General features: G+C 47.5%; 1 protein-coding gene across 5 annotated transcripts in view; it reads left to right on the top strand.

Moving 5' to 3' along the window:
- Arhgef18 (Rho/Rac guanine nucleotide exchange factor 18) overlaps positions 1-24,630 on the top strand; it is a 109,254-nt gene that overhangs the window by 14,122 nt on the left and 70,502 nt on the right. For 3 of the 5 annotated variants that reach the window (XM_075971204.1, XM_075971202.1, XM_075971201.1), the window contains exons 2-9: positions 651-775; positions 17,383-17,645; positions 18,730-18,880; positions 21,837-21,951; positions 22,896-22,953; positions 23,456-23,500; positions 24,145-24,222; positions 24,501-24,603. In XM_075971204.1, the coding sequence (XP_075827319.1) occupies positions 651-775; positions 17,383-17,645; positions 18,730-18,880; positions 21,837-21,951; positions 22,896-22,953; positions 23,456-23,500; positions 24,145-24,222; positions 24,501-24,603 (938 nt within the window). Of the gene's footprint in view, positions 1-650; positions 780-17,382; positions 17,646-18,729; positions 18,881-21,836; positions 21,952-22,895; positions 22,954-23,455; positions 23,501-24,144; positions 24,223-24,500; positions 24,604-24,630 lie in introns of all 5 variants that reach the window. The other 2 variants (XM_075971205.1, XM_075971206.1) reach the window with 1 other exon arrangement.

Below are 24,630 nucleotides of genomic sequence, written 5' to 3'. Positions count from 1 at the left end.
TTGCCAGAGCCAATTTCATCATGCATCCACTCAGGTTCCTGGGAACAAGTAGTTCATCAGGAAAGAACTGCATCTATGGTTGACTAGTAATGTCTGCCACAGGCAAAGGTTAGGAAAGACGTGGTACTTTGACTTCAAAGTCATTTAAGATCTCCACTTCAACTCTTCCTTACATCTCCACTTACTTCATTACTTGTCTCTCTGCTATGAGAAAATGCCAGGCAACAGCACCTTAAGAAAAGAAGGGTTCACTCTGGCTCAGAGTTCCAGGGTGCGGTCCATCATGATGGAGAAGGCACATTGACAGGAGCTTGAGGCAGCTTGTCACATTGCAGCTGCAGTCAGGAAGCAAAGAGCAGTGAATGCTGGCGCGTGGCTCACTTTCTCCTTCTTGTTAGTCCGGAGCCGCAACCTGTTGAATGGTGCCACCCAGAGTGGGCAGCTCTTCCTGTCTCGGTTAATGTAATTAAGATCACCTCTCACAGGCATTCCTAGAAGCTTGTCTTCCAGGTTGTTCTAGGTCCTGTCAAGTTGACAGTCGATATTAACCACCACACTGTTGTCCAGGGCAAACGGTGACAGCTACAGAATTCGAGCTTCCTCAGTCCTTCTGATTTAATCCTGACCCTGCCATCCCCCTTTCTCTACAGGCTCTGAGCCCAAGTCATGTGCCCAGCCCTTGGACTCTGGAGATGCAGCTTCTGCCACTAAGGGTAGCCGCGGACCCTGGAGACCCGAGAATCCAGATTTCTTCTCAGCAATGGAGGATGATCAGGCAGGTATCAGGAGGCTGAGATGGGTAGGAGCTAATGACCACGCTGGCAGCAAGTACACTTCGTTCAGTGCCATGTTTTACTAGGCACTTGTGGGCCGTTATTTCACAGAGTCCGCCTGAGCTTGGCTGGAGCTGGGGTCTTAACACTGGTCCTCATGACAGGCCCAGAATGCTACTTAAGAAAAATGTCACTGTTGAGTCCCCCAGGGAGTTATTTGTCTGATGGTGTTTATCTGATGTATTAATCCATTTTCCATTAATATAACAAAATATCTGAGTTAAGGTTCGCTATAAAGGGAAGTGCTCAGGTTTGTTAAAGCATATGTTTTTCTGTACATATGTGTATGTGTGTGCATGTGCTTATGTGTGCATGTAAGCAGAGGACAACCTCGGCTATCGGTACTTGGATGGTATCTATGCTGTTTTCTGAGACAGCATCTCTCACTTGCCCAGAATTTACCAGCTACCCGTAGGGAGCAGAAAAGTTGGGATGGAGCATTCTGGCCTCTTGGGAGAAGAAACCACAGCACCCATCCCCCATCTCAGCACGTTTGTTATATACAGAAAGGTGATTGTGACATACAGCTGTCCAGGGGGCAGGGTGGTTATACACAGACACATAAGGACACAGGGCTTATGGTATACAGCTGATCAGGGAGACAGAATTAGCTAATCTCGATAGGAGCAGTCGCTGTAGGGGAGCAGTCTTCAGCCCATAAACATCGGGAGAAAGCTATGATGGCCATTTTTGTACGTGCTGTTAATATTCCTACCTAGTTCCCCCAAGAAAGGCCTTGCCATCCCTCTGAAGCTGAAGCTGCCCATCCCTGACATGGCGGTACCTTTGTCAACAGCACACACTGACTCACACAGGACTTTCTCTGCTCCCCATACTGCTTGGTGAAAGGACAACAACGTAAATGGTTAGAAAAAGGAGGGGGATCTGGAAGGAGTTGGGGAAGGGGAGATAAATATGATTATTTTACAAATTTCCAAAGAACTAAAAAAATCGCAAAAAAATAAAACAAAATAAGTCTCAGCCAAAACCAAAACAAAATCTGAGGTCTTGGGGTTCACTAGTGAGGTCTTTTATTAGCTTCCCATGACTGTGATGAGATACCTGAGATAGAATTATAAACAGAAAATATTTCTTTTGTCTCATGGTTCTAGAGGTTTCAGTCTAAGATCCAGCAGCCCCCTTGCTAGAAGTACAAACAAACCACTAGTCTCATGAATGAGTGGAAAGCAGAAAGAGCAACTCAGGGAAAGTCACACAATCCCTTCCTAGAGCAGCCCCACAGTGACCTAAAGACCTCCCAGTAGCCCCTGCTGCTAAAGGGTCTATCACCAAATAGCGCACCTTGAGGATCAAGCTGTTAGCACACAGACCTCTGTTGGCGAGTACTCATATTTAGACTGAAGAAAGTTGTGATGTCAATCTTACCAGGACCTGTGTGGGAAGAAAAGATTGCATATCAAAATTGGAAGTCAGCGGGGGTCACGATCAGTAAAGTAGTTGCCTTACAAGCATAAGGACCTGAGTTTGATTCCCAGAACCCACATTAGAGGAATAAATAAATAAAGCAGGGTCTGAGCTAGGGAGATGGTTCAGTGGGTGAGGCACTTCCTGCCAAGTCTGATGACCTGAGTTTTATCCCCAGGACCCACCCGGCAGAAAAAGAGAACTAACTCCTGCAAGTGGTCCTCTGGTCTCTACACATGTACAATGGCAAACCACACACACACACTTAATATATGGCTCATCAGGTAAAGGCTCTTACCCTCAGTCTGATGACTAGGGGTCAATCTCCAGAATCTACAAAGTGCAAGGAGAGCACCAACTCCCACCAGTTGCCCTCTGACCTTCACACATGGGCCATGGCACCGTGGCATTGGGGAGGAAGCTGCTGAGACTATCCCAGCATTGGAGCTTTAGGGAGGTGGAGACAGATGGACCCCAAGTCTCCCTGGCCAACCTAGGCTCCTTGTTGAGCTTTGGCCACCAAGAGATGCGGCCTCAAAAAATAACCAAGTGAAGCTCCCGAGGCTCTACATCCCAGATTGTCCTCTGACTTCCACACACACAAGTGCACACATACACACACACGTGTGCACACACACACACACATGCACTACACTCTCTCTCACACACACAGAGTTGGAGCCAGAGAGCCTGGGGTTCCATGGTCCCTTCATCAGGAACATTCCCAACTGTCTCAATGACCTCCCACTAAGGCTAGATATAGATATAGATATAGATATAGATATAGATATAGATATATTGAGACAGGACCTCACTGTGTATTCTTAACTGGCTTGTCCCTCACTATGTAGATAAAACTGGTCTCTAACTCACAAAGATCTTCCTGGCTCTGCCTCCCTAGTGCTTGGAACAGAAACCACTTTTTTAAAAAAATTTTTTATTGAGCTCTACATTTTTCTCTGCTCCCCTCCATGCCACTCCCCTCCCCCCTACAACCCTTCCCCAAGGTCCCCATGCTCCCAATTTACTCAGGAGATCTTGTCTTTTTCTACTTCCCATTAGATTAGATTTATGTCAGTCTATCTTAGTGTCTGCATTGTTGTCTAAGTTCTCTGGGATTGTGGTTTGTAGGCTGGTTTTCTTTGATTTATTCTTAAAAACCACCTATGAGCGAGTACATGTGATAATTGTCTTTCTGTGTCTGGGTTACCTCACTCAAAATAATGTTTTCTAGTTCCATACATTTTCCTGCAAAATTCAAGATGTTGTTACTTTTTTCTGCTGTGTAGTACTCCATTTTGTAAATGTACCACATTTTCCTTATCCATTCTTCGGTCGAGAGGCATTTAGGTTGTTTCCAAGTTCTGGCTATGACAAACAAAGCATCTATGAACATAGTTGAGCACATGTCCTTGTAGCATGATTGAGCATCCTTTGGATATATACCCAAAAGTGGTATTTCTGGGTCTTGAGGAAGGTTGTTTCCTAATTTTCTGAGAAATCGCCACACTGACATCCAAAGGGGTTACACCAGCTTGCATTCCCACCAGCAATGCAGAAGTGTTCCCTTTTCCCCACAACCTCTCCAGCATAAGTTGTCATCAGTGTTTTTGATCTTGGCCATTTTTACAGGTGTAAGATGGAATCTTGGAGTTGTTTTAATTTGCATTTCTCTGGTGACGAAGGATGTTGAATATTTCCTTAAGTGTATTTCAGCCATTTTAGATTCCTCTGTTGAGAGTTCTCTGTTTAGGTCTGTACTCCATTTTTTTATTGGATTATGAGATCTTTTGGTGCCCAATTTCTTGAGTTCTTTGTATATTTTGGAGATCAGACCTCTGTCTGATGTGGGGTTAGTGAAGATCTTTTCCCATTCTGTAGGCTGTCATTTTGTCTTGCTGATCGTGTCCTTTGCTTTACAGAAGCTTTTCAGTTTCAGGAGGTCATTTATTAATTGTTTCTCTCAGGATCTGTGCTGCTGGGGTTATATTTAGGAAGTGGTCTCCTGTGCCAATGCGTTCAAGTGTATTCCCCACTTTCTCTTCTATAAGGTCCAGTGTGGCTGGCTTTATGTTGAGATCTTTGATCCATTTGGACTTGAATTTGGTGCATGGTGATAGATATGGCAGACCCCACTTTTTAAAGGCTCAACCACCACCCAAAAGTGCCACCCTGGGGACCAAATTTTAATATATGATCCCTGTGGACATGAACCACATCCAAGTCACAGTATCACCACCTTAGCCATCAATGTATATGGGTCATTCCAGAAGGATGCGGTTCAGGATAGGACCCACAGCTGGTAGTCCTCCTTCCTCCAGCATCAGACACCTAGGTGCCTGTCTCGGATTCATTTCCTCTTGTTGTGATAAAAAAAAATAGTCTGGCAAACACCGCGTAAGAAAGAGAGGGCCTCATTTGGCTCACAGTTCAAGAGCACATTGCATCACGGCAGGGCTGTCAAGGCAGGGGCTTAAAGTAGCCATACTCTGGAAAGGGGAGCAATAGAGATAGTGCTCAGGCTCTCTCCACCTATACAGTCTAGCATCTGGGGACAGTCCCACCCACAGTTAAGATGGTTCTTCCCCCCTCAAGTAACCCAACTAAAATAATCCATCTGTATCACACTCCCTCCCTCTGGGGCTCAGGGACTCCTCAGAAGGGGGAGCAGAAACACTGATTATAAGGACAAGAATTAATGTCTATTTACAACAAAGTAGTGCCTGACATGATAAAGTCATTGCACACATGAGCTCACCATGGAACAAGACCCACATAAGATGAAGCCAGCCAAAGTCCCAGCATGGATTGTGGAGGGCTCATGAAACCATCAGTTGCTAATAGTGTATCAGCTCAGTGTGGGGTTTTCTTCAGTGGTGCACCCTAAAGGCTGCCCATGGTCTGGTAGATGGTCACATACCCATGAACACACTGGCAGCAGCAGTAAGTTGACTGGGTGAGGGGACATTAAATTGGGGAGAATAGTGGTGAGGTTAGGGGAGGAATTGGAGGGAAGGGATTGGGGAGTGCACTTGATCAAAATACACTGTATACATGTATGAAATCCTTAAACAGTAAAAAAAAATTAATTTTTAAAAAAGATAATCCCCTCCAGGCATGTTCAGAGGCCCACATCCCAGATGATTCTGAAGCTGATAGCTAATACTACCTATCACAGTGCTGTTTGACAATGTCTAGTAAACTAAGGAGGGCTAGCTGTATTGTCAGCCTAGAGTCGCCTGGGAAGACAGTCTCAGAGAGACTATACTGGGTTTGTCTGTGGACATGTCTGTGGAGGAATTGGCTCAATTGAGTTAGTTGATGGGGCTGGAGAGATGACTGAATTCAAATTGCAGCACTTACACTCCCAGTTGCCTATAACAACAGCTACAGTGGCTCTGATCTAATGCCCCCTTCTGGCTTCCACAGGTACCACACACACACACACACACACACACACACACACACACACAGCACTTAGGAGGCAGAGGCAATCGGATCAGGCCAGCCTGGAACTAACTACAGAGCTAATTCTAGGACAATCAGAACTACTCATGAAACCTTGTCTGAAAACAAGCAATGTTAACTGGTGTGGGAAGACCCGCCTACTACAGGTGGCACCATTCCCATGGGTCTGTTTAAGAGTGAAGAAATGGTGCCAGCAGCGAGCAAGCAAGCAAACAAAACATGCACTCATTCCCCTCTGCTCTCGACTGTGGATGTGACGTCACTGTGACTCTGATCTGGAGCTGTGAGCTAAAACGAACCCTTCCCCCTAAGTTATTTTCTGTTGGGGTGTTTTCATCACAGGGACAGAAATAAAACTAGGACAGTCTGTCATTTGTATGTCCACGCCCTTCATTTGTACAAGGGGGACACAGAGACCAGAAGAAATTAGAACAGTGCCAAGACGAGAATGTAGTTCTGGGCCCTGAGGGATCAGGGTCTCTCCACATCCTTCTCCCCTGGGACATGAGCAGAGGTATAGGTGACATGGTGGTACAAAAAATATAGGGCAGAGAAGCATTCAGCCTTATGAGGGTGGGATGAGGCTCTGCCCACCCAAACCATCTTATTTCTTCCTGTGTCCATCCTTATCTGGTGTGTGTGTGTATCTACCTGTAGTATGTATATGGCATATATGTATGTATATATGGGTGCATAAAGAAGCCAGATGTTTGTGGTATATGTGCATGTTTGTGTGTGTGTGTGTACAAGGACATAAGGAGTTCAGAGGAGGACACTGTTCTATACTCACTGCCTTATTCCCTTGAGACAGGGTTTATTACTGAACCTAGAGCTAAGCAAGCCCCAGAGATCCTCCTTTCTCCATCCCAACAGCATTAGGGTTGCAGGTGTATGTGTTGCCATGCGCATTTTTTTACCTGTATGCTAAAGATTCAAACTTGGACCCTCATGCTTGAGCAGCAAATGCTCTTACCCAGGAAGCCATTCCTTAAGACAGCTGCCAGTATCTTCATCATCCATTCAGCTCTCAAAGTCACGACCTGGGTGTTTTCCTGATCCCTCTTCTCTCACACTGGCCACTTAGTACCATAAATAGTGAACAATAGAAAAAGCACACATCTCTCCTGTGTCTTCAGCTCTAATCCAAGGTTCCTGGGAAGCCATTGCAATGATGATCTCTACATGTCTTTGTGGGGCCACCTGTCCTTATCTAAGCCTCTTTTTCTTTCTTTAATATTTGTTTCTCTCTCCTTCTCCCCCCCCCCGTGTGTGTGTGTGTGTGTGTGCAGGTGTACCTATATGTGGAGACCAGAAGACAGACAACCTTAGCTGTCATAGGAGCCATCTACCTTATTTTTTTTGAGAGACAGGGTCTCCTACTGACTGGTAAATAAAGGTTTTCCTTTCTGACAGTCAAAATTTTAAAACCTGGAGTAAAACTGAGCATGATATCATGTAACATGAGGGCTTGCTTGTTGGGGTTTCTGTCCTGCCCAGTTCCCGCAGTTGTTATGGCCCAAAGAAAAACCACGCAGAGTTCTACATAAGTTATAAACTGATTGGCCCATTAGCTTAGGCTTCATATTAGCTCTTCTATCTTATATTAACCCATTATTCTTATCTATGTTAGTCACATGGCTCAGTACCTTTTTCAGTGGGTAGGTCACATTCTGCTTCTTCAGTGTCTGGACAGGACTGTGAAGGGAGCTTCCTGCTTCCCAGAAATCTCCTGTTCTCATTGTCCTGCCTCTATTTCCTGTCTGGTTGTCCCGCCTATACTTCCTGCCTGTCTACTGGCGAATCAGCGTTTATTTAAAACATAATTGACAGAATACAGAATTGTCCCACACCAATATCACAAGCTTCTTTTCTTTTCTTTCTTTATTTTCTTGAGTCAGGGTCTCTTATGTAGCTCTGGCTGTCTGGAACTTGCTATGTAGACCAGACACGCCTTGAATTCACAAAGATCTGCCTGCCTCTGCCTCCCAAGTGCTGGGATTAAAGGTGTGCACCATCACCACCCAGCTATCACAAGCCTCTTAATTCCCACTTGGGAAACTGAAGTAGGAGGATCAAGGGTTCAAGGCCATAATGGGCTACCATAGTGAGATCTTGTCTTAAAAAATAAAAAAAAAAAACAGGAGCTGAAGAGATGGCTCAGTGGTTAAGGCTGCTCTTCCAATATGCAAGTTCAATCAATTCCCAGCATCCCTGGGGTGACTAACAACCATCTGCAACTCCAGTTTCAGGAGATTTTATGCCCTCTTCTGGCCTCCACCTGTACAAGGCAAAACACCCATATATATAAAATATTTTTTAAAAAAATTAATTTAATTAAATTAAAACCTGAAATATAAAAATAGCCATATTTTCTTGTACTGATTGAAGGCTGGCAATGTACTAGTCTTCAGATTTCTTAAACTCCCCTCATTGTTACCACCATAATAATCATGTAAGGCGGCCATAGTATAATCATTTTAGAGATAGGAGCGCTGAGGGTCTGAGAGGCTTAAGACTTTCTCCATGGTTGGGGCTGGAGAGATTGCATCAAGAACACTTGATGCTCAACTGTGAGGACCTATGCACCTCTGTAACTCCGTCACTATTGAGGGCAGAGACAGGAGGACCACTGGAGCTGGCTGGGATCAACCTAACTCCAGGGTCAGTAAGAGACTCTGTTCCAGGGGAATAAGGTAGAGGGTGAGAGAGCAGGACACCGGACACCCTCCTCCAGCCTCACTGTGCAAACTCACCACACATCCACAAAATGTAATTATAAAAATATTTAACAATAAACCAACAGAGATCACATCCAAGGTTAAACCAACAAAAGCCATTGTAGGAAGTGGGATGTATCACAGTGATGGAGTAGTTTCCTAGGGTGCTCAGGACCCTAGGTTCTATAGAGCACTGGTAGAAATGTTTAACTCAGTAAATAGCCAGCACCCTGATGTGAACACTGGCTGTAGCCCTTCTATGTGTCAACCCTTCTCGAGCCACGTGTTGTATAACAAACAAAATAATTCCTTACTGGGGCTGGTGGTCCAGACCTGTCCTCTCTGCTACTCAAGTGTCTGACTGAGGGTCATAGGTTCAAAGCCAACCTGCACAAATCTGTTCTAGATTCATTTCTGTTGCTGTGATAAAAAAAAAACACTCTTATCAAACGCAACTCAGGAGAGAAAGAAGATTATTTTAGTTTCTAATTCTAGGTTATAGTCATCGTGGCAGAGAAGTTGAAGCAGCAGCTTCAGACAGCTCACCGTCTCGTAGCTACAGTCAAGGGCAGGAGAATGAAAGTCATGCGTGCTCCCTTGCTGTTCCAGTCCAGTTTCCGTTGCTGTGGCAACCACCATGACCAAAGCAACTTGGGGAGGGGAGGGCTTAATTCATCTTCCACTTCCAGGTTACTTCTCATCCCTGAAGGAAGTAATCACAGGAACTCTATCAGGAGCTGAAGCCGAGACTGTGAAGGAATGCTGCTCACTGGCTTGCTTTCTTATACAGAGCCATACTCCTGCCTTTTCTTTTATACAGGTCCATGTGCCTGGGAATGGTGTTGCCCACAATAGTCTGGGCCCTCTCATACCCATCAGTCAAAACAACCTCTCACAGGCATGAGCACAGGCCATTCTTCTCTGTGCAATTTCTGGTCAAAGCTCCCCCTCCCAGGGTGACTCTAGGTTGTATCAAGTTGACAGCTAACCAGGGCACTTAGTTTCTTGTTTGTGTTGGGATGTAGGTCAGTGGACGAGCATGTACTAGCAGGTCACACTCTAGATCCAACCCCAGCACCCAAACAGAACAAGCCAAGTGTGCCTATCAAAATTGGCTGGCATTAATTTTCTTTATTTTTTCTGGGGGGTGAGTGCGTGTTGGTGTCTGCAGGCCCAAGTTTGATGATGGGAATCTTCTTCAATCTCTTGCAACCTTATCCATTGAGGCGGGATATCTCACTGAACCTGGGACTGCTAGTTTGGTCAGCCATCTTCTCTGGGGGTTTCCTGTCTCTGCTCTGCTCCCCCCTACACTGGGATTATATTGGGGCTTCCCCATCTACCCTGATTCTAGGTAGGTTCTGAGAATCTGAACCCTGGTCCTCATTCTTAACTACTGCCCAAGTGCCCTCTTTACCCGTTTCTCTAAGGCAGAGTCTCATGTAACCCAGGGTGGACTCAAACTCACTAAGTAATCAGGGAGGACCTTGAACTCCTAATCTTTCTACTTCCACCTCCCAGGTGCTGAGGTTTTAGACATGTAGCACCAGGCATGGCTTTGGGGTACATGTGGAGTTTTGTTGATACAGGATGTCACGTGAGGCACCACACCTACCTTGATTTTCAGACTTGTATATATGCGCATGCGTCTGTGTGGCTGCACATCCATGCATGTAGATGCCAGATGTTTGTGTGTCATTGACAACCCTTTGTCAACTTGACACACAAACCCATCACTATTAAACCACAGCCCTTCCTTTCTTACTCATCCCCACGATCTCACATTAAAAATCTAAATAACTTAAAAAGTCCCCACAGACTAAAATTTCAGACATTAAAATTTCAGTCTCTTTAAAATAGCCAATCTCTTTTAAAATACAAAGTTTTTTTTTTTCAAAGTCTCTCAACTGTGGGCTTCGGTAAAATATTTTCTTGCTTCAAGATGGAAAGATCAGGGTATAGTCATGATCAAATAAAAGCAAAACCAAATTCCAATCCTCCAATGTCTGGGATCCATTCACAGTCTTGTCTCCTCCAAAGACTTTGGGTCACTTCTCCAGTACCACCCTCTGCAGCACACACAGCTTGTATTCTAGGCTCTGGCTGACTCCACTCCGCTGCTGCTGCTGCTGCTGCTGCTGCTGCTGCTGCTGCTGCTGCTGCTCTTCTCGGTGGTCACTGCATGGTACTGGCATCTCCAAAGTCCTGCGTCCCTTGCTACAATTGGGTTGTCCTTTCACCAATAGCCTGTCCTGGCTCTCTTGATGCTAAGCTTCAACTTCTCTTTATGACCCCTTCAGTCTTGGGCTTTCAGCTGTCACTGAGGCTTCTCCTTCACCAATGGCCTCACCTAGCTTCTCACAGTGGCCCAAGCCTCAGCTGCTCTCCGTGAACCCTTCAGCCTTCAAAACCCTGTACCACCTAGGTGACTTACACATTATCAAATCTGGCTGCCAGCACAAAGCACAACCTTGGCTACCTCTGGAACACAGCTTCTCTGTGCTCTCAGGAAACACTTCCCAGAAGATCTCACCTCAGTGATGCTTTTCTCTTCTTAATCACTGCTAATTTTTTAGCTCCGGCCAACCAGCATCAAGTATCCCAAACAAAACAAAGTTTTGCATTTACTAGTTCTGCTGTCTTGTTAATCACAGCTTATTCTTCAACCCCTGCTAACCAGAACCATAAAATCTTAACTCAAAATAACAAATGGCTCTGAAGTTTCACAAGTCAGGCCTTCATCCTCTGCATGGCTTTCAACATTCCTATCTTCCAAGTTCCCACAGAACATCTCATAGAGCTCTTAACTCTTCTAACCCAGAGTTCCAAAGTCCTTCCACAGTCCTCCCAAAAACATGGCAAGGTCTGTCACAGCAAAGCCCATGACACTGGTACCAATTTGTCTTAGGGCCGGGCAGTGGTGGCACACGCCTTTAATCCCAGCACTCGGGAGGCAGCGACAGGCAGATCTCTGAGTTTGAGGCCAGCCTGGTCTACAAGAGCTAGTTCCATGACAGGAACCAAAAAGCTATGGAGAAACCCTGTCTCAAAAAATCAAAAATAAATAAATAAATAATATAAAAAATTGTCTTAGGGCTTCAATTGCTGCAATGACCAAAACACACTGGGAAGGAAAGGGTTTATTTGGCTTACACTTCAGCATTGCTGTTCATCACTGAAGGAAGTCAGGACAGGAACTCTAATAGGGCAGGATACTGGAGGAAAGAACTGACCCAAAGACCATGGAAGAGCACTGCTTGCTGGCTTGCTCCATATGGCTTGCTCAGTCTGTTTTCTTATAGAATCCAGGACTACCAGCCCAGGAATAGCACTACCCACAATTGGGGTGAGCCCTTCCCCATTGGTCACTAATTGAGAAAATACCTTAGAGCTGGTCTCACTGCGGTCATTTCCTCAGCTGGGGCACTGTTCTCTCTTATGATTCTAGCTTGGGTCAAGTTGACATGCAAAATCAGTCAGTACAATTCCTGGTACTAACTTCTGTCTTAGCATTTCTTTTAAAGGAAACTCTTTTAAAGGAAAACATTTAATTGGGGTGGTTTACGGTTTCAGAAGTTCAGCCCATTATCATCATGGTGTCATGCAGGCAGACATTGTGCCGGAGAAGGAACTGAGCATCCTACATCTTGATCCTTATGATGGCAGAAGTGAACTGTCCCATACTGGGCATAGCTTAAGCATTTATGAGACCTCAAACTTCACCCCCAAGTGACACACTTCCTGAAACAAGGTCACACCTAGTCCAATAAGGCCACACCTCCTAATAATGCCACTCTCTATAGGCCAAGGAGTCAAACACATGAGTTTGTGGAGAGCCATTCCGATTCAAACCACTGTACCAGAGGTCAACATTGAGTATATTCCTCAATTGTTCTCCATCTTAGTTTTTGAGACAGGATCTGTCACTGAACCTGAAGCTTGTGGGTTTGGGAGTCTTGATGGCTATCTAGACTTTTGTCTCTGCTCCCAATTGATGAAGTTACAGAATTTTTTATTTTTATATGGATGTTGAGAATCAAACTCATGTTCTCATGTTTGTTGAGAGAGCATTTTACCAAAGGGGCTGACTCTCCAGCCCTGATTATGGACTTTTCCAGGTTGGGAATATTTGTGTATACCTAATAAAATAATTTAGGGATGAAAGCCCATCTAAACCTTGGATTCACTGATAGCTCATGTATAGTTAATATACATGGCCTGAATGTATTTCATGTGCTACTTTGTGTCTCTGCATTTGTCAGGGGGAGGGGTACTTTTAAATTAAGCCTGTATGTGTGGAGGTTTGTGCACATGAGTGCAGTAGCTACAGAGGCCAACAGAGGGCAGCAGATCACCTGGAGTTGGAGTCCCAGGCTATTGTGCATTGGGTGTAGTGGTGTTCCTCAGGACCTCTGCAACAGCAATGCTTGCTTTTAACTGCACCTCTCCAGATTATGTTTTATTTTGGTTTTCATCTTTTAATGGTATTTTTTTCTTTATTTTGTTCCAGTGTCTCAGCATTGTGGTTTTCTGGGACTGAACTCAGGTTATCTGGCTATGCAGCAAACACTTTAACCTGTGGAACCATATTTCTGGTTCCCATCACTGCATTTTGGTTGTGACCTGTCACATGTGGGATTTTCCACTTCCTTTAGCATATCAGGGCTCAACTTTTTTTGGAGCCTTCAGACTTTGGGTTTGCAGATTAAGAATCTTCAGTATTATTTGCTGTTTGTTGAAATTCAGACACTTTGTTGCGTGGCAAAACAGGAACAGAGACACTGTATAGTTGAAGTTGTTTGGGTGAGCCATCTCTTTCTAAAAGCTAATGAAACAAGTAACTAGTTACCTTTTAAAAATAAAAGCCTATGTATGGTTTGGGAAACAGAGACAGGAGAATCTCAAGTTTCAAGCTAGTCTGTGCTTCAAAAAACACCCAAGAATTGGAGGTGTGGCTCAGAGGTAGGAGGACTGCCTACGGGTTACCCAGTGAAGAGTAGACTATATTGTTTGAGTAGTTCAGTGTTGCCTGTTCCCTACGAGGGACTGAAGGTGTGGCTCAGTCGGAGGACTTGCCTAGCCTGCTCAATGCCTTGGGTCCCACCCACAGCAGTGCAAAAATAAAGTGTTTCTTTGTACAAAGGGTCTGCACGTGGTAGCCCAAGGGAAGTTTGGGATGCTTTTGCCTCTACTTTAGACTGAGCAGTGTGTTGGGGCTGGGGTGGGGGGTGAGGGGACACAACCCAAGGCTCCCTGGGTCTGGGGAGCAGGAGCAGAGATTTCCTAGATCCTCCTGCAGGGTGTCAGGCCTGGAACACAGTGTTTAATTAGGTCTCTGGGAAGGCCCCCAGTGGACAGGCTCCCATCTTTTCTCACCCAGGGAAACGAGTCTGAAAAAGTGTTCCAGCTTCCAGGCAAAGGAGGGGTAGGGCTTTCCCTTCTTCCAGTGTGCCTGCTGGCTCAAAGCTGGGACAGACTGTGCTTTAGATTCCCAGAACCCTCCTCCCAAGCTCTGGCCTGTCTCCCACCGCTGCCTGGGATGAGAGAGGCCAGACACTGGAAAAGGAGGGAGCCCAGCACCAGCCCAGAGTCCACCCTGACGTGTTTATATTTATGGGAAGATGAAAAGCAGAGATACAAGGAAACCTTGTGGGGAAGCAATGGTGAAAGAGACAGGAGTCCACACGAGGCTGTCCAGGCTTCAGGAACAGCAATAGAGCAACCTAGGGGATGGGCGAGATCTGAAAGGAGACTGCAGCCAAGGGCAAGGTCGCTCTGGTCCAGCCACAACTATACTGTGGTCATTTAGAAAGAGACTGACTGAAAATCGGAGGGGGTATTTAAGGACAAGAGGGAGGGATTGGCTGGGGAGATGGCTCAGTTTTTAAAGTACTTGCTATACAAACATGAGGGCCTGAGTTCAGATCTACAACATCTACATAAAAAGCTAAGCATGATGGAGTATGTCTAAAACTCCAGCACTTGGGGTGGAGGTAGAAACAGGGCAATCCCAGGGCACAGTGACCAATCAGCCTAGCCCAAACCATGAGCTCTAGTTCAGTGACAGACACTGTGTCACCAAAAATAAGGTGGAGAGTGATAGACAAGACACCCAAACATGTGCATGTACACAGGTACAGGTGAGCATGTGCGCACGCGTGCACACACATACACACACACACACGGCTAGGCATGTAGATATATAACTCAGCGCTAGAGTGCTTGCCTAGTCCCTGGATTCAATCCCCAGTCCCTCACCTTCATAAAACTTAAACAGAGAACTACTTTAAGAGGTAGCAATATTGCTTCTGGGTATATGTATAAAAAGAACCAAAAGGAGGGCCAGCAAGATGGCTCAATAGGTAGGGAAGCTTGCCTCCAACCCCTGATGACCTGAGTGAGTTCCAGTCCCAGAACTCATACGGCAGAAGGAGAAAGCAGACTCCTACAAGCTGTCCTCTGATGTAGAAGCACACACAATAAACAAATAAATAAATGTAAAAAAAAAAAATAGGCCGGGCGGTGGTAGCTCACACCTTTAATCCCAGCACTCAGGAGACAGAGGCAGGCAGATCTCTGTGAGTTCGAGGCCAGCCTGGTCTACAGAGTGAGTTCCAGGAGAGCCAAAGCTACACCGAGAAACCCTGTCTCAAAAAAAAAAAGTAAAAATAATGAGAAAATAATTGAAAGTAGAGCCAGCTGGGGAACTGCATGGCTGTAATCCCAGGCAGGTGTCACCAGGCAGGAGGTTCACAGTCTGAGGCTAGTGAGTTTCTCATTAACCAGAGGAATCCAGCAAAGCCCTGTCTAAAAACATGGAAAGCAGATTGTAAGCAGATATCTGTATGAGCCTGTTCTAGGCAACCACCCACAAGAGCCAAAAGACAAATAAACAAAATGTAGTCTGGGCTGGGGAGGTGGCTCACTTCGTAAAGCACTTGCTATGCAAGATGAGGACCTGAGTTCAAAACCAGGGTCCTGCATAAAACAGTACAGCCTGGTCCGGTGGCGATGGTGCCCATGCCTTTAGCGACCGTACTCGCGAGGAGGAGGCAGATGGAGCTCTGTGAGCTCGAGGCCAGACTAGTCTACTAAACAAGTTGCAGGATAGCCTGGTCTACAAAGCAAGTTCCAGGACTCTACAGAGTGAATTCGAGGACAGCCAGGGCTCTGTTACACAGAGAAACACTATCTCAAAAAAACCAATAAACAAACAAACAAAACCGGATCAGCCTGGAGGAGTAGCAGGTGTAATCCCACTGTTGAGGGAAGACAGGCAAGTCTCACAGACTAACCAGTATGGGCAAGTGGGTATGTTTTAAGACAGACCTTGTCTCAAAAACCAAGGGGATGATTATTTTTGATTGTCTAATTGCCACAGTGTAGAGCATGTAGGAACAGTCTTCATAAAGGGTTGTCTACACTGGGTTAGCCTGTGGGCATCTCTGAGGGGCTTACAGAGTTTATATTTCCTGAAAAGGGAGGACTCAAGTGACTGTGGGTGGCACCTTTCCCTGTAATCCGGAACTATGAGCCAAAAACATCCTTTCTCCCTGCAGTTGATTTAGACAGGGAATTGTATTCCAGCAGCAGGAAATGAAACTAAGGCCCCGAGGAAGGCCGCCCAGGGTTGACCTCTGCCCTTTACATGCACATATACTCCACCTCCACATACAGGAACACACACAGACACGCGCACAAGGGAAACATGGCCCATGCATACGGTGAAGGGGTGTGTGGTTCTGGCTAAGAAGCATAGATCCAGCATGGAAGTCTTGTGGAGAAATGATGCAAAAGCCTTGAACCCCAGGCTAGGCATATGTCTTAGCCCCTGTACTATTGCTGTGAAGAGACACCATGACCACGGCAACTCATAAAAGAAACATCTAACTGGGGGGCTGGTTGACAGTTTCAGAGGTTTAGTCTGTTATCATCATGTGGCAAGCATACAAGGAGGAGCTATAGGCAGAGAGAGACTCTGAGCTTATCTGAAACCTCAAAGCTCTTCCCAGTGACAGCTTACTACAAGGCCACACCTCCTAGTCCTTTTAATCCTTTCGGCCCGGTGATGGTGGCACATGCCTTTAATCCCAGCACTCGGGAGGCAGAGGCAGGCTGATCTCTGTGAGTTCAAGACCAGCCTGGTCTACAGAGCTAGTTCCAGGACAGGCTCCAAAGCCACAGAGAAACCCTGTCTCAAAAAAAAAAACCCTCTCCCTTTTAATCCTTCCAACTAGTGCCACTCCTGGGTGACTAAGCATTCAAATATATGAGCCTATGGGGGCCGTTCTTATTCAAACCACCACAAGTCACTCCTCATAGGCTGATAGTCATATTCCAATTCAAACTGTGTAGTCCAACTTCAAAAGTCCCCATAGTCTATCAGTCTTTTTTTTTTATAAAATATTTATTTATCATGTATACAATGTTCTGTCCGTGTGTATGCCCGCAGGCCAGAAAAGGGCACCAGACCTCATTACAGATGGTTGTGAGCCACCATGTGGTTGCTGGGAACTGAACTCAGGACCCTTGGAAGAGCAGGCAATGCTCTTAACCACTGAGCCATCTCTCCAGCCCCCTATCACAGTCTTAACACTATTTAAAAGTCCAATCTCTGCTGAGACTCAGGGCAATCTCTTACATGTAATCCACTGTAAAATCAAAGCCAAAAAGCAGTTCACATACTTCCAACATGCAATGACACAGAATATATATTACCATTCCACAAGGAGGAAAGGGGGCATAGGAAGGAAATACTGTGCCAAAGCAAGGTTGGAAACCATTCTTATTCAAACCGCCACAGCATACCACTGGAGAAATGAGTTCCCATAGGACAAGAGGAAGATAAGCCCATCTTTGTGCTGAGGAATAGGGTCTTGAGTCCAGGAGACCTCACCTCTGTTACCCCTTGACCAACAGCCTCTTTTCCCAACCTGTAGGAAAATGACTTTTCAAGAAGCCTCAGCGAGAGCGCAGAAGACCTCAGCTTGGATATGGGAGCCCTTCAGGGCAGCGAGTACCTCCGAGATCTAGGCTTAGGGGCTCCTTCCGACCACCATCAGTCAGAAGTAGCTATAGAGCCTGAGAGCCCCAGAAAAGAAGCCAGAAGGGAGTCCCTCTGCTCAAGCTATGCGGGAGATCCAGTCCTGCCTCAGAGACGCAGCTGGGAGAGGCCACGGAGCTGCTCGGAGAGCTGTCGAAGGTCAGCCCCCCACCATTGCCTACCGTCTGGGAGGCCACAGCCAGTTCTCGGGACGTACTGCTGTTCTGCCTGTTACCCAGTTGTGTGATTTTTGCTGAGGAGATGTAAACCAAACATCTCTTTACCCCAGATAGGGCACCCAGTGACAGACCAAAGAAATGACCCCATCCAAGTCCAGGTCAGAGATCTGACTTCATTGGAGCTGCTCACATGAGTTTGGGCAAGGGATTACTTATGTGAGTGTAGATAGTTACTTACGTGAGTGCCAACTCTGACTCACAGAGGCTGCGTGGCTGGGACACCCGGCACAACCTCCAGGAGGCTCCATCAAAGAGTCTCCTCTCCCCCAGCAACTGTGTAGAAACTTCTCACACATCAGATTGGTGAGCTTTCTTGTGAGCGTCTGAGGGTTCCCCTTCCCTCCAAAGAGGAAGTTGTAATTGGGAAGAAGCACATGTGACCTTGTATGTGCAGGTTCCTGCACTTACAAACACATGTGAGCGTGCATGTGTGGGTCCCTGCACATACAAGCACACTTGCCTCACACTCACCATGTTAAACCCATGTCTGCCGGCCTGTAAGTGGTGGAATGTCTACACAAAATTTGTCCCCAACCTGCATGCTACAGACTCACACGTGATCTAAACACAGATGAGGGCTCCCTCCACCACAGTAGCTGCATCCAAAGTAGAGGGACTGTGGTCACCACCATCCGACCCACACTCTGTGCCTCAACTCCTCCAAGAAGGCTCAGCTGGAGCTCAGCCTAGCACCCAGGAGGCCCTAGGCTCCACCCTCAATATTGAAAGGGGGGGTGAGAGGAAGGAAACTGGAGAGAGGGAAGAAGTGAGAGGGAGGAAGAAAGGAAACAGTCATAGAAAAAGAGGAAGGGGTGGGGAAATTTCCCTGAAGATGCAGACTCCTCTGGTATTGAAAGGTTTGGAGCCTGCTGTGTGCCCCACCTCTCTCCCTGATAGGGAAACATCTTTGTGAGTTCTGTGAGTTCCCTCCTGCCTCTGCATGTCTAAGGTCATGGCCAGATGGATACCACCCACTAAAACTTCAATGTCTGCTCTTCCCTCAGGCTCAGCCTTGATGCCTCCATGATGGATGAAGGAGCCTGTCTCCCCCGGACTCTGGCAAGCCTTACTCTGAATCTGTCTGGAGAGGGGCAGAATACTTGGACCCAAGAATGCTCACCTGACAGTGAGACTCCAGCAGAACCCTCAAGCAAGGTAGGCAGAACCTACACCAAACCCAGCAGTAGGCACCCCTCTGGGCTGCGATGCCAGTGCCATGGATGGGAGGGAGCATCTTCCCCATAGCTATCAGGGTCACTCTTAAGGAAAGAGGGAGCTCCCTAATTTAGCCCACGGCTAAGACATTTCTGGGCCCTGAGATATTATTTGCAATAGTGTAGTGTGTGTGTGTGTGTGTGTGTGTGTGTGTGTGTGTGTGTGTGTGTGTAAAACACAATACCTCAGGCTAGGTGTATTATAGAAAAGAGAAGTTTGTTTTAGTTTATGAGTCCAGAAGTTTAAGGTCAAGGGTTGTGTTTGGTGATGACTTTCTCATCCAGTGGTCCTTAGAGGTTCAGTACATCACAAGGCAACGGATGGGAAATGTCCATGTATATTACTTCAGGGCCTTTCATCTTGTGTGTGCATGGGTATGTGCCTGCATGTGTGTGTGAGAGAGCACACGAGCACACACACGTGTTCATGTTGGAGAATGTAGGATGGGGAGAGGGTGTGGAAACCAGAGGATAACCTCAGATATCACTCCTCTGTGCTGTCTGTCTTCTTCTGAGACAGGCTTTCTCACGGGCTTCTGCTAAGAAAGCTGGGCATGAGCATGAAGGAGTGTGCCCTTAATCCCAGCACTTGGGTAGACAGGGCTCTGTGAGTTCATGGACAGCCTGGTCTACATAGTGAGTTCCTGGATAGCTAGGACTATGTAGAGAGGAAGGAAAGGAGGGAGGGAGGGGAAGAGAGGAAAGAAGGGAGGGAGGAAGGGAGGGAGGGAGGGAGGGAGGGAGGGGAAGAGAGGAAAGAAGGGAGGGAGGGAGGGAGGGAGGGAGGGAGGGAGGGAGGGAGGGAGGGAGGGGTCACCGGGTGGGTGGGTGGGTGGGTGGAATGAAAGACCTTGCTCCGTAGGGTAGGCTGACTGGCCAACAAGCCCCATGAGTTCACCTGTCCCTACCATCCCTAGCACTGAGGTTATAAACATGAGCCACATGCCCAGAGTTCTCACTTGTATCCTCATGGTGCTTTATGGACTGAGCCATCTCCATAGCCCTCTGTCCCTTCTGATAAATCTCCCTGGGGCTGGAGAGATGACTCCGTCAGTAAAGACGCTGCTGCTTAAACACAAAGACTTGAGTTTGGATCCCTGGCTCCCATGTAAAGGCTTGGGGCATGGTGGTGCAGGCTTGTAATTCTAACAAGGCAGGGGTGACGAGTGATCCCTGAAACTCACCAGCCAGCTGGCCTAGCCCAGCCGATGAGCTCCAGGCTCAGTGACACACCATGAGAGATGCTGCCTCAAAGTAGACAGACAGACAGACAGACAGACAGACAGACAGACAGACAGAGTGGAGGATTAGTGAGAAGGATCAGTGAGTAAAGGCACTTGCCACCAAACCTGATGACTTAAACTCAGTCTCCAGGTGTTCTTTAACCTCCACCTCTACACCTCTACACGCATGCGAATACAAATACAACCTCTACAGACACAAAAACACAAATAGATCAATTAAAAAATTAAATAAACTCAGTGTTGACCTCTGACCTCCATGCACATGTGCATATGGTCACACAAACACATGCATGTACTGCACACACATGTACACTTCTTCTTGTTTTGTTTTTTTGTTTTTCAAGATATGGTTTCTCCGTGTGGCCCTGGCCATCCTGGGACTCTCTCTGTAGACCAGGCTGGCCTCAGACTCAGAGGGCCACCTGCACCTGCCTCCTGAGTGCTGGGATCAAAGACATGCACCACCACCGTCCAGTTTACACACACAGTTTTTAAAGGCGGTGTGGGCATGGAGGTGCACAACTTTAATCCCAGCACTCGGGAAGCAGAGGTAGGCAAATCTCTGAATTTGAGACCAGCCTGGTCTACACAGTGAGCTTCAGGTAGCCAAGGCTGCACAGTGAGACCCTGTCACCAACAAAAGATGGCACTCAGGGTTGCTCCAGCCTGAACAACATTAATGCAACCCTAGTCTCCCTCCTGCCACACCAAGGGCCCGTATCTAAATTTGGAAGGTCAAATTCCCACCCTTTTAATACCCCACAATGGGGATTCAACTCTAACCTGAGTTTCAGATTGAACAAACCATAGTCACATCTGGCACTACCCTAGGGTCAAAGAATCTTCTCTACAATGGACATGTTCCCATCAAAGGAGAATCATAGGACTGGAAAGATAGCACCATCCGAGAAGTGTGTGCTTTACAAGCACAAGGCTCTGAGTGGGATCCCCAGAGCCCAGTATAAAAAGCCAGATGTGGGGGTGGGATGCTTGTAACCCCAGCCCTGTGGAGGCAGAGACACAGAGGATCCCTGGGACTCACCAGCTGACCAGCGTAGCCTATTTTACCAGATCAGTGAGGAATATTTGCTAAAACAAAACTGGTAGATTGTGCTTTGAGGAATGATTCCCACAGTTGTCCTCTGGCTTCTACAGGCAAGCATGCGCGCGCACACACACCACCCACACACAGAAAGAGTGACAGAGGCGGAGGGAAGGATCGTAGCCATAAATGTTAGCAACAGGCTAGAAGAAAGAGAGTCTGTCCCCTTATCCTGAAGCCCCAGCCAGGCATAAAGAATCCATATCGAGGGTGCAGCCTGCAATGAGAGTAAACCATGATTGGGGTCTGCACCCAGGGAGAATGAGTCTCAGAACCGAGACGGCAGCTGACACCTAGGGAATGCATCACCTACATCTGGGACATCTTTGTCCCTAAACGTGACCCATGGTTAGGGGTATTTCTCATTCATATGAATTTGAATATGAAATCATATATAACTCAAATATAACTAGGGGTTCTGGAAAAGGCTTACCGCCTGAGTGAGTTGAGGGAGGCCCTGGTGTGACTGGAAGCTGGAGCTGGGGGAGGAGGTGTGGCACTTGGGGTGCCCTTGACCTGGGGTAGGGCAATTAATCCTGTTCCCCTGATAGGAATGTATCAGCCCTGAGAAAAGGCTAAGATCCAAGTCAGTGCCTGTGTCCCATGAGGAGATCAGCTGTCTGGAACTGACGTCTGGCTCAGAGGCGTCCACTGCACCTGTGCAAGGTAGCCAGGCCTGGGAATGTCTTTGGGGCACATCAAGTGGCTGAGGCAGGAAGTGCTCCATGGGTGGAGCCCCAGGCGGGCCTCAGGGAGGGCAGGAAGATAGAGGGAGCACGGAGTTACTAGGGTAGGAACTTGGCAGTCCTATGGGTCCAGAAAGAACGTATTGCCTCCAATGTCTGTCATCTGCCTTTCTCTGGGGTGCCTCTAGCTTTTTCTTCTTCTCCTCTCTTCTCTGTGTTTCCCTCTCCCTCCCTCCCTCCCCCCTCTCTCTTTCTCCCTCCCTCCTCCCTCTCCTTTACTCCTTTTTGATTTTTGTGAGTATTAATAATGTTTGGGTGATGTGTTGAGAAGGATGTGCACATGCCATATAGCACACATGTGGAGGTCAGAGGACAGAAGTTGGTTCTTTCCTCCCACTGTGTGGGTCCAGGGGAGCCCGCACCTCTACCTACTGAGCCATCTTCTATCCCACCTCCCTCCCTCTGCCCTCCCTCCCTCACTCACTCTCTTCTTTCATCCCTCTTTTGCACTGTTCCTCTCTGTCTCTCTCTCTCTTCTCTGCATCCCCGCTTTACCTCTCTCTCCCGCTCTGCTTGGCTCTCTCTTATTTCCCTCTTGGTCTCTGAATCTCTAACCAAAGACTACACCTCTCTGTTGTCACTCAAACTGCCCTACAGTTCCAACCTGCTATTCTGGGTGGTTCTGAGCCTCCCTGGCTTTCTTCTGAAAGAAGGAACAGGGAGTGTAGCTCCTGAGCATGCCTGGGAGAGTCTCATGAAGGTGATGGTGCAGTCCGTGGTCCATGGCTTCTTTCCGCCTCTCCTCCCTGAGACATTGCTCGTGTTTTATGTACAGCCTCGTATGCTTCTGGGCCTGGAGGTGGGTGGGTGCAGAGCAGGACCCTTGCTCATTCCTATGACCCCTGTACTGGGGACTGATTCTAGGCCTTGAACCACCTGTGCTGGAGTGCCTGGAAAAGGACCATGTGGAGCCAGACCACGTGTGAGTGTCTGTCCTGTGACAGACAGGAGTACCCCAGTGGACTGGCTGCGGGGAGGCGGGTAGAGGCTGGGTCCAGAGGATGTAGCTGCTGCTTGTAAGCAACCATGGCTGGGACTGCGGGTCATTTGATAGAGTGCTCACCTAGCATGCACTGGATCCCATCCCTAGTACTACACAAGCCAGGCATGTGGTAGTGTCTACCTGCCATCCCAGCACTCAGTGCGTGGAGGCAGGAGAACTGAAAGAGTTCAAGGCTAGCCTCTGCTAATTGTAAGTTGGAGGTCAGCCTGAAACACATGAGACCATGTTTCAAAAAAAAATTCTTATATCATAAGTGACCATACTAGCCTAATCTGGCTTAGTCTCACGTAGTGGGACTTCTCTCCCAAACAGCCTTTGCTGGGAGGACGACATCATGGTCTTCGGGGCACCCAGTTAGAGTGTGCATGGGGGCCCGGGATCTGGTCAGAGTGCCTACGTTTGTAACCCACCCCTTCCCTAGGCTGATAGTGCAACAAGTGCTTCAGGAACTGCGACACTACCATGGGTGAGTGGCAAAGGAGCAGCTGTGACGGCTGGGTGTGGGAGAAGACAAACATGAGACAGTTAGGGAGAAATGGGGGGCATATACATGAGGGAAACAGATGTGAGGAGACAAGCATGGCCATAGGGAAGAGTAGAGAGTTACAGGGATCTGGTAGAAAGAAGAAAGGAGCTGGTGGGTGTGGTGATCCAGGCCTCTCATCCCAGCATTTGGGAAGCAGATGAAGCAGAAAGACTTGAGTTTAAGGTTAACTTAGGCTATGTAGTGAGACTCTGCCAAAGAAGAGCGGGGGGGGGGGGGGGGGGGAGGGAAGGAGGAGGAGGTTAAGAATGAGGGGGGAGGGGCAAGGGGAGAAGAAAGAAAAAGAGGAGGAAAGGGAGGATGCTGAAGAGGAGGATAGAGAGATGAAGGAAGGAAATGTAATAGAGAACGAAACAAACAAGAAAAGGTGTCTGTTCCCTATGATGTGTTAGAAAACGTTCCTGACATGCTCGTGTGGTTTGTCCAAGACACAATACCACTGCCCTCTGCTGGACAGCCTGCTATCATGTCCCTGTTTGCAGGACCCCTGAGATGCGCCTGGGGGATGCAGAAATAAGGATTAAGTTGCCTGGGGACTAAATGACTGTCCCACTCTGCCCCTACAGGGCCCGTCAGCGAGCTCACATGTCTACCAGCCCTGGAGGAACCCACTCCAACCTCACCTGGTTTGAGTTCTTGTCTGAGTAAGCACAAGCTTCCATCAGTGGCTATAGTGGGGTCTTTACGCCAAGCCAATTTCCCTACGAGCAGACTTCACCTAGAAAGCAAAGGTTGAGATAGGATAATCACAGGTTCAAGGACTGCTGGGCTGCAGCGTGAGGAGAGGGATAGGGAGGGGGGAGAGAAAAGGGGAAAAATGAAAGGGACAGGTCACATCAGGGGGAGACAGATTCCAGGAGCACCTCCCAGAGTTGCCTCAGAAAGCCCTGGAGCCCTTCCTCACTTTCTTCCCACCCTCTAGGAGTGAGGATGGTGCAGGCAAGAATGAGAAGACAGACAAGAGCACCAGAGTGAAGCGCAGCCTGAGCTCCCTCCGAAGCAGGGTCACCAGGCAGAAGGAGAAGGTGAGGGGGTTGAACTGGAGCTATGGG

The sequence above is a fragment of the Microtus pennsylvanicus genome, chromosome 1 (genome assembly GCF_037038515.1).
Source record: "Microtus pennsylvanicus isolate mMicPen1 chromosome 1, mMicPen1.hap1, whole genome shotgun sequence".
Taxonomy (NCBI): Eukaryota; Metazoa; Chordata; class Mammalia; order Rodentia; family Cricetidae; genus Microtus; species Microtus pennsylvanicus.
The sequence above is the reverse complement of the archived record's forward strand: the minus strand, read 5'-3'. Positions and strand labels throughout refer to the sequence as shown.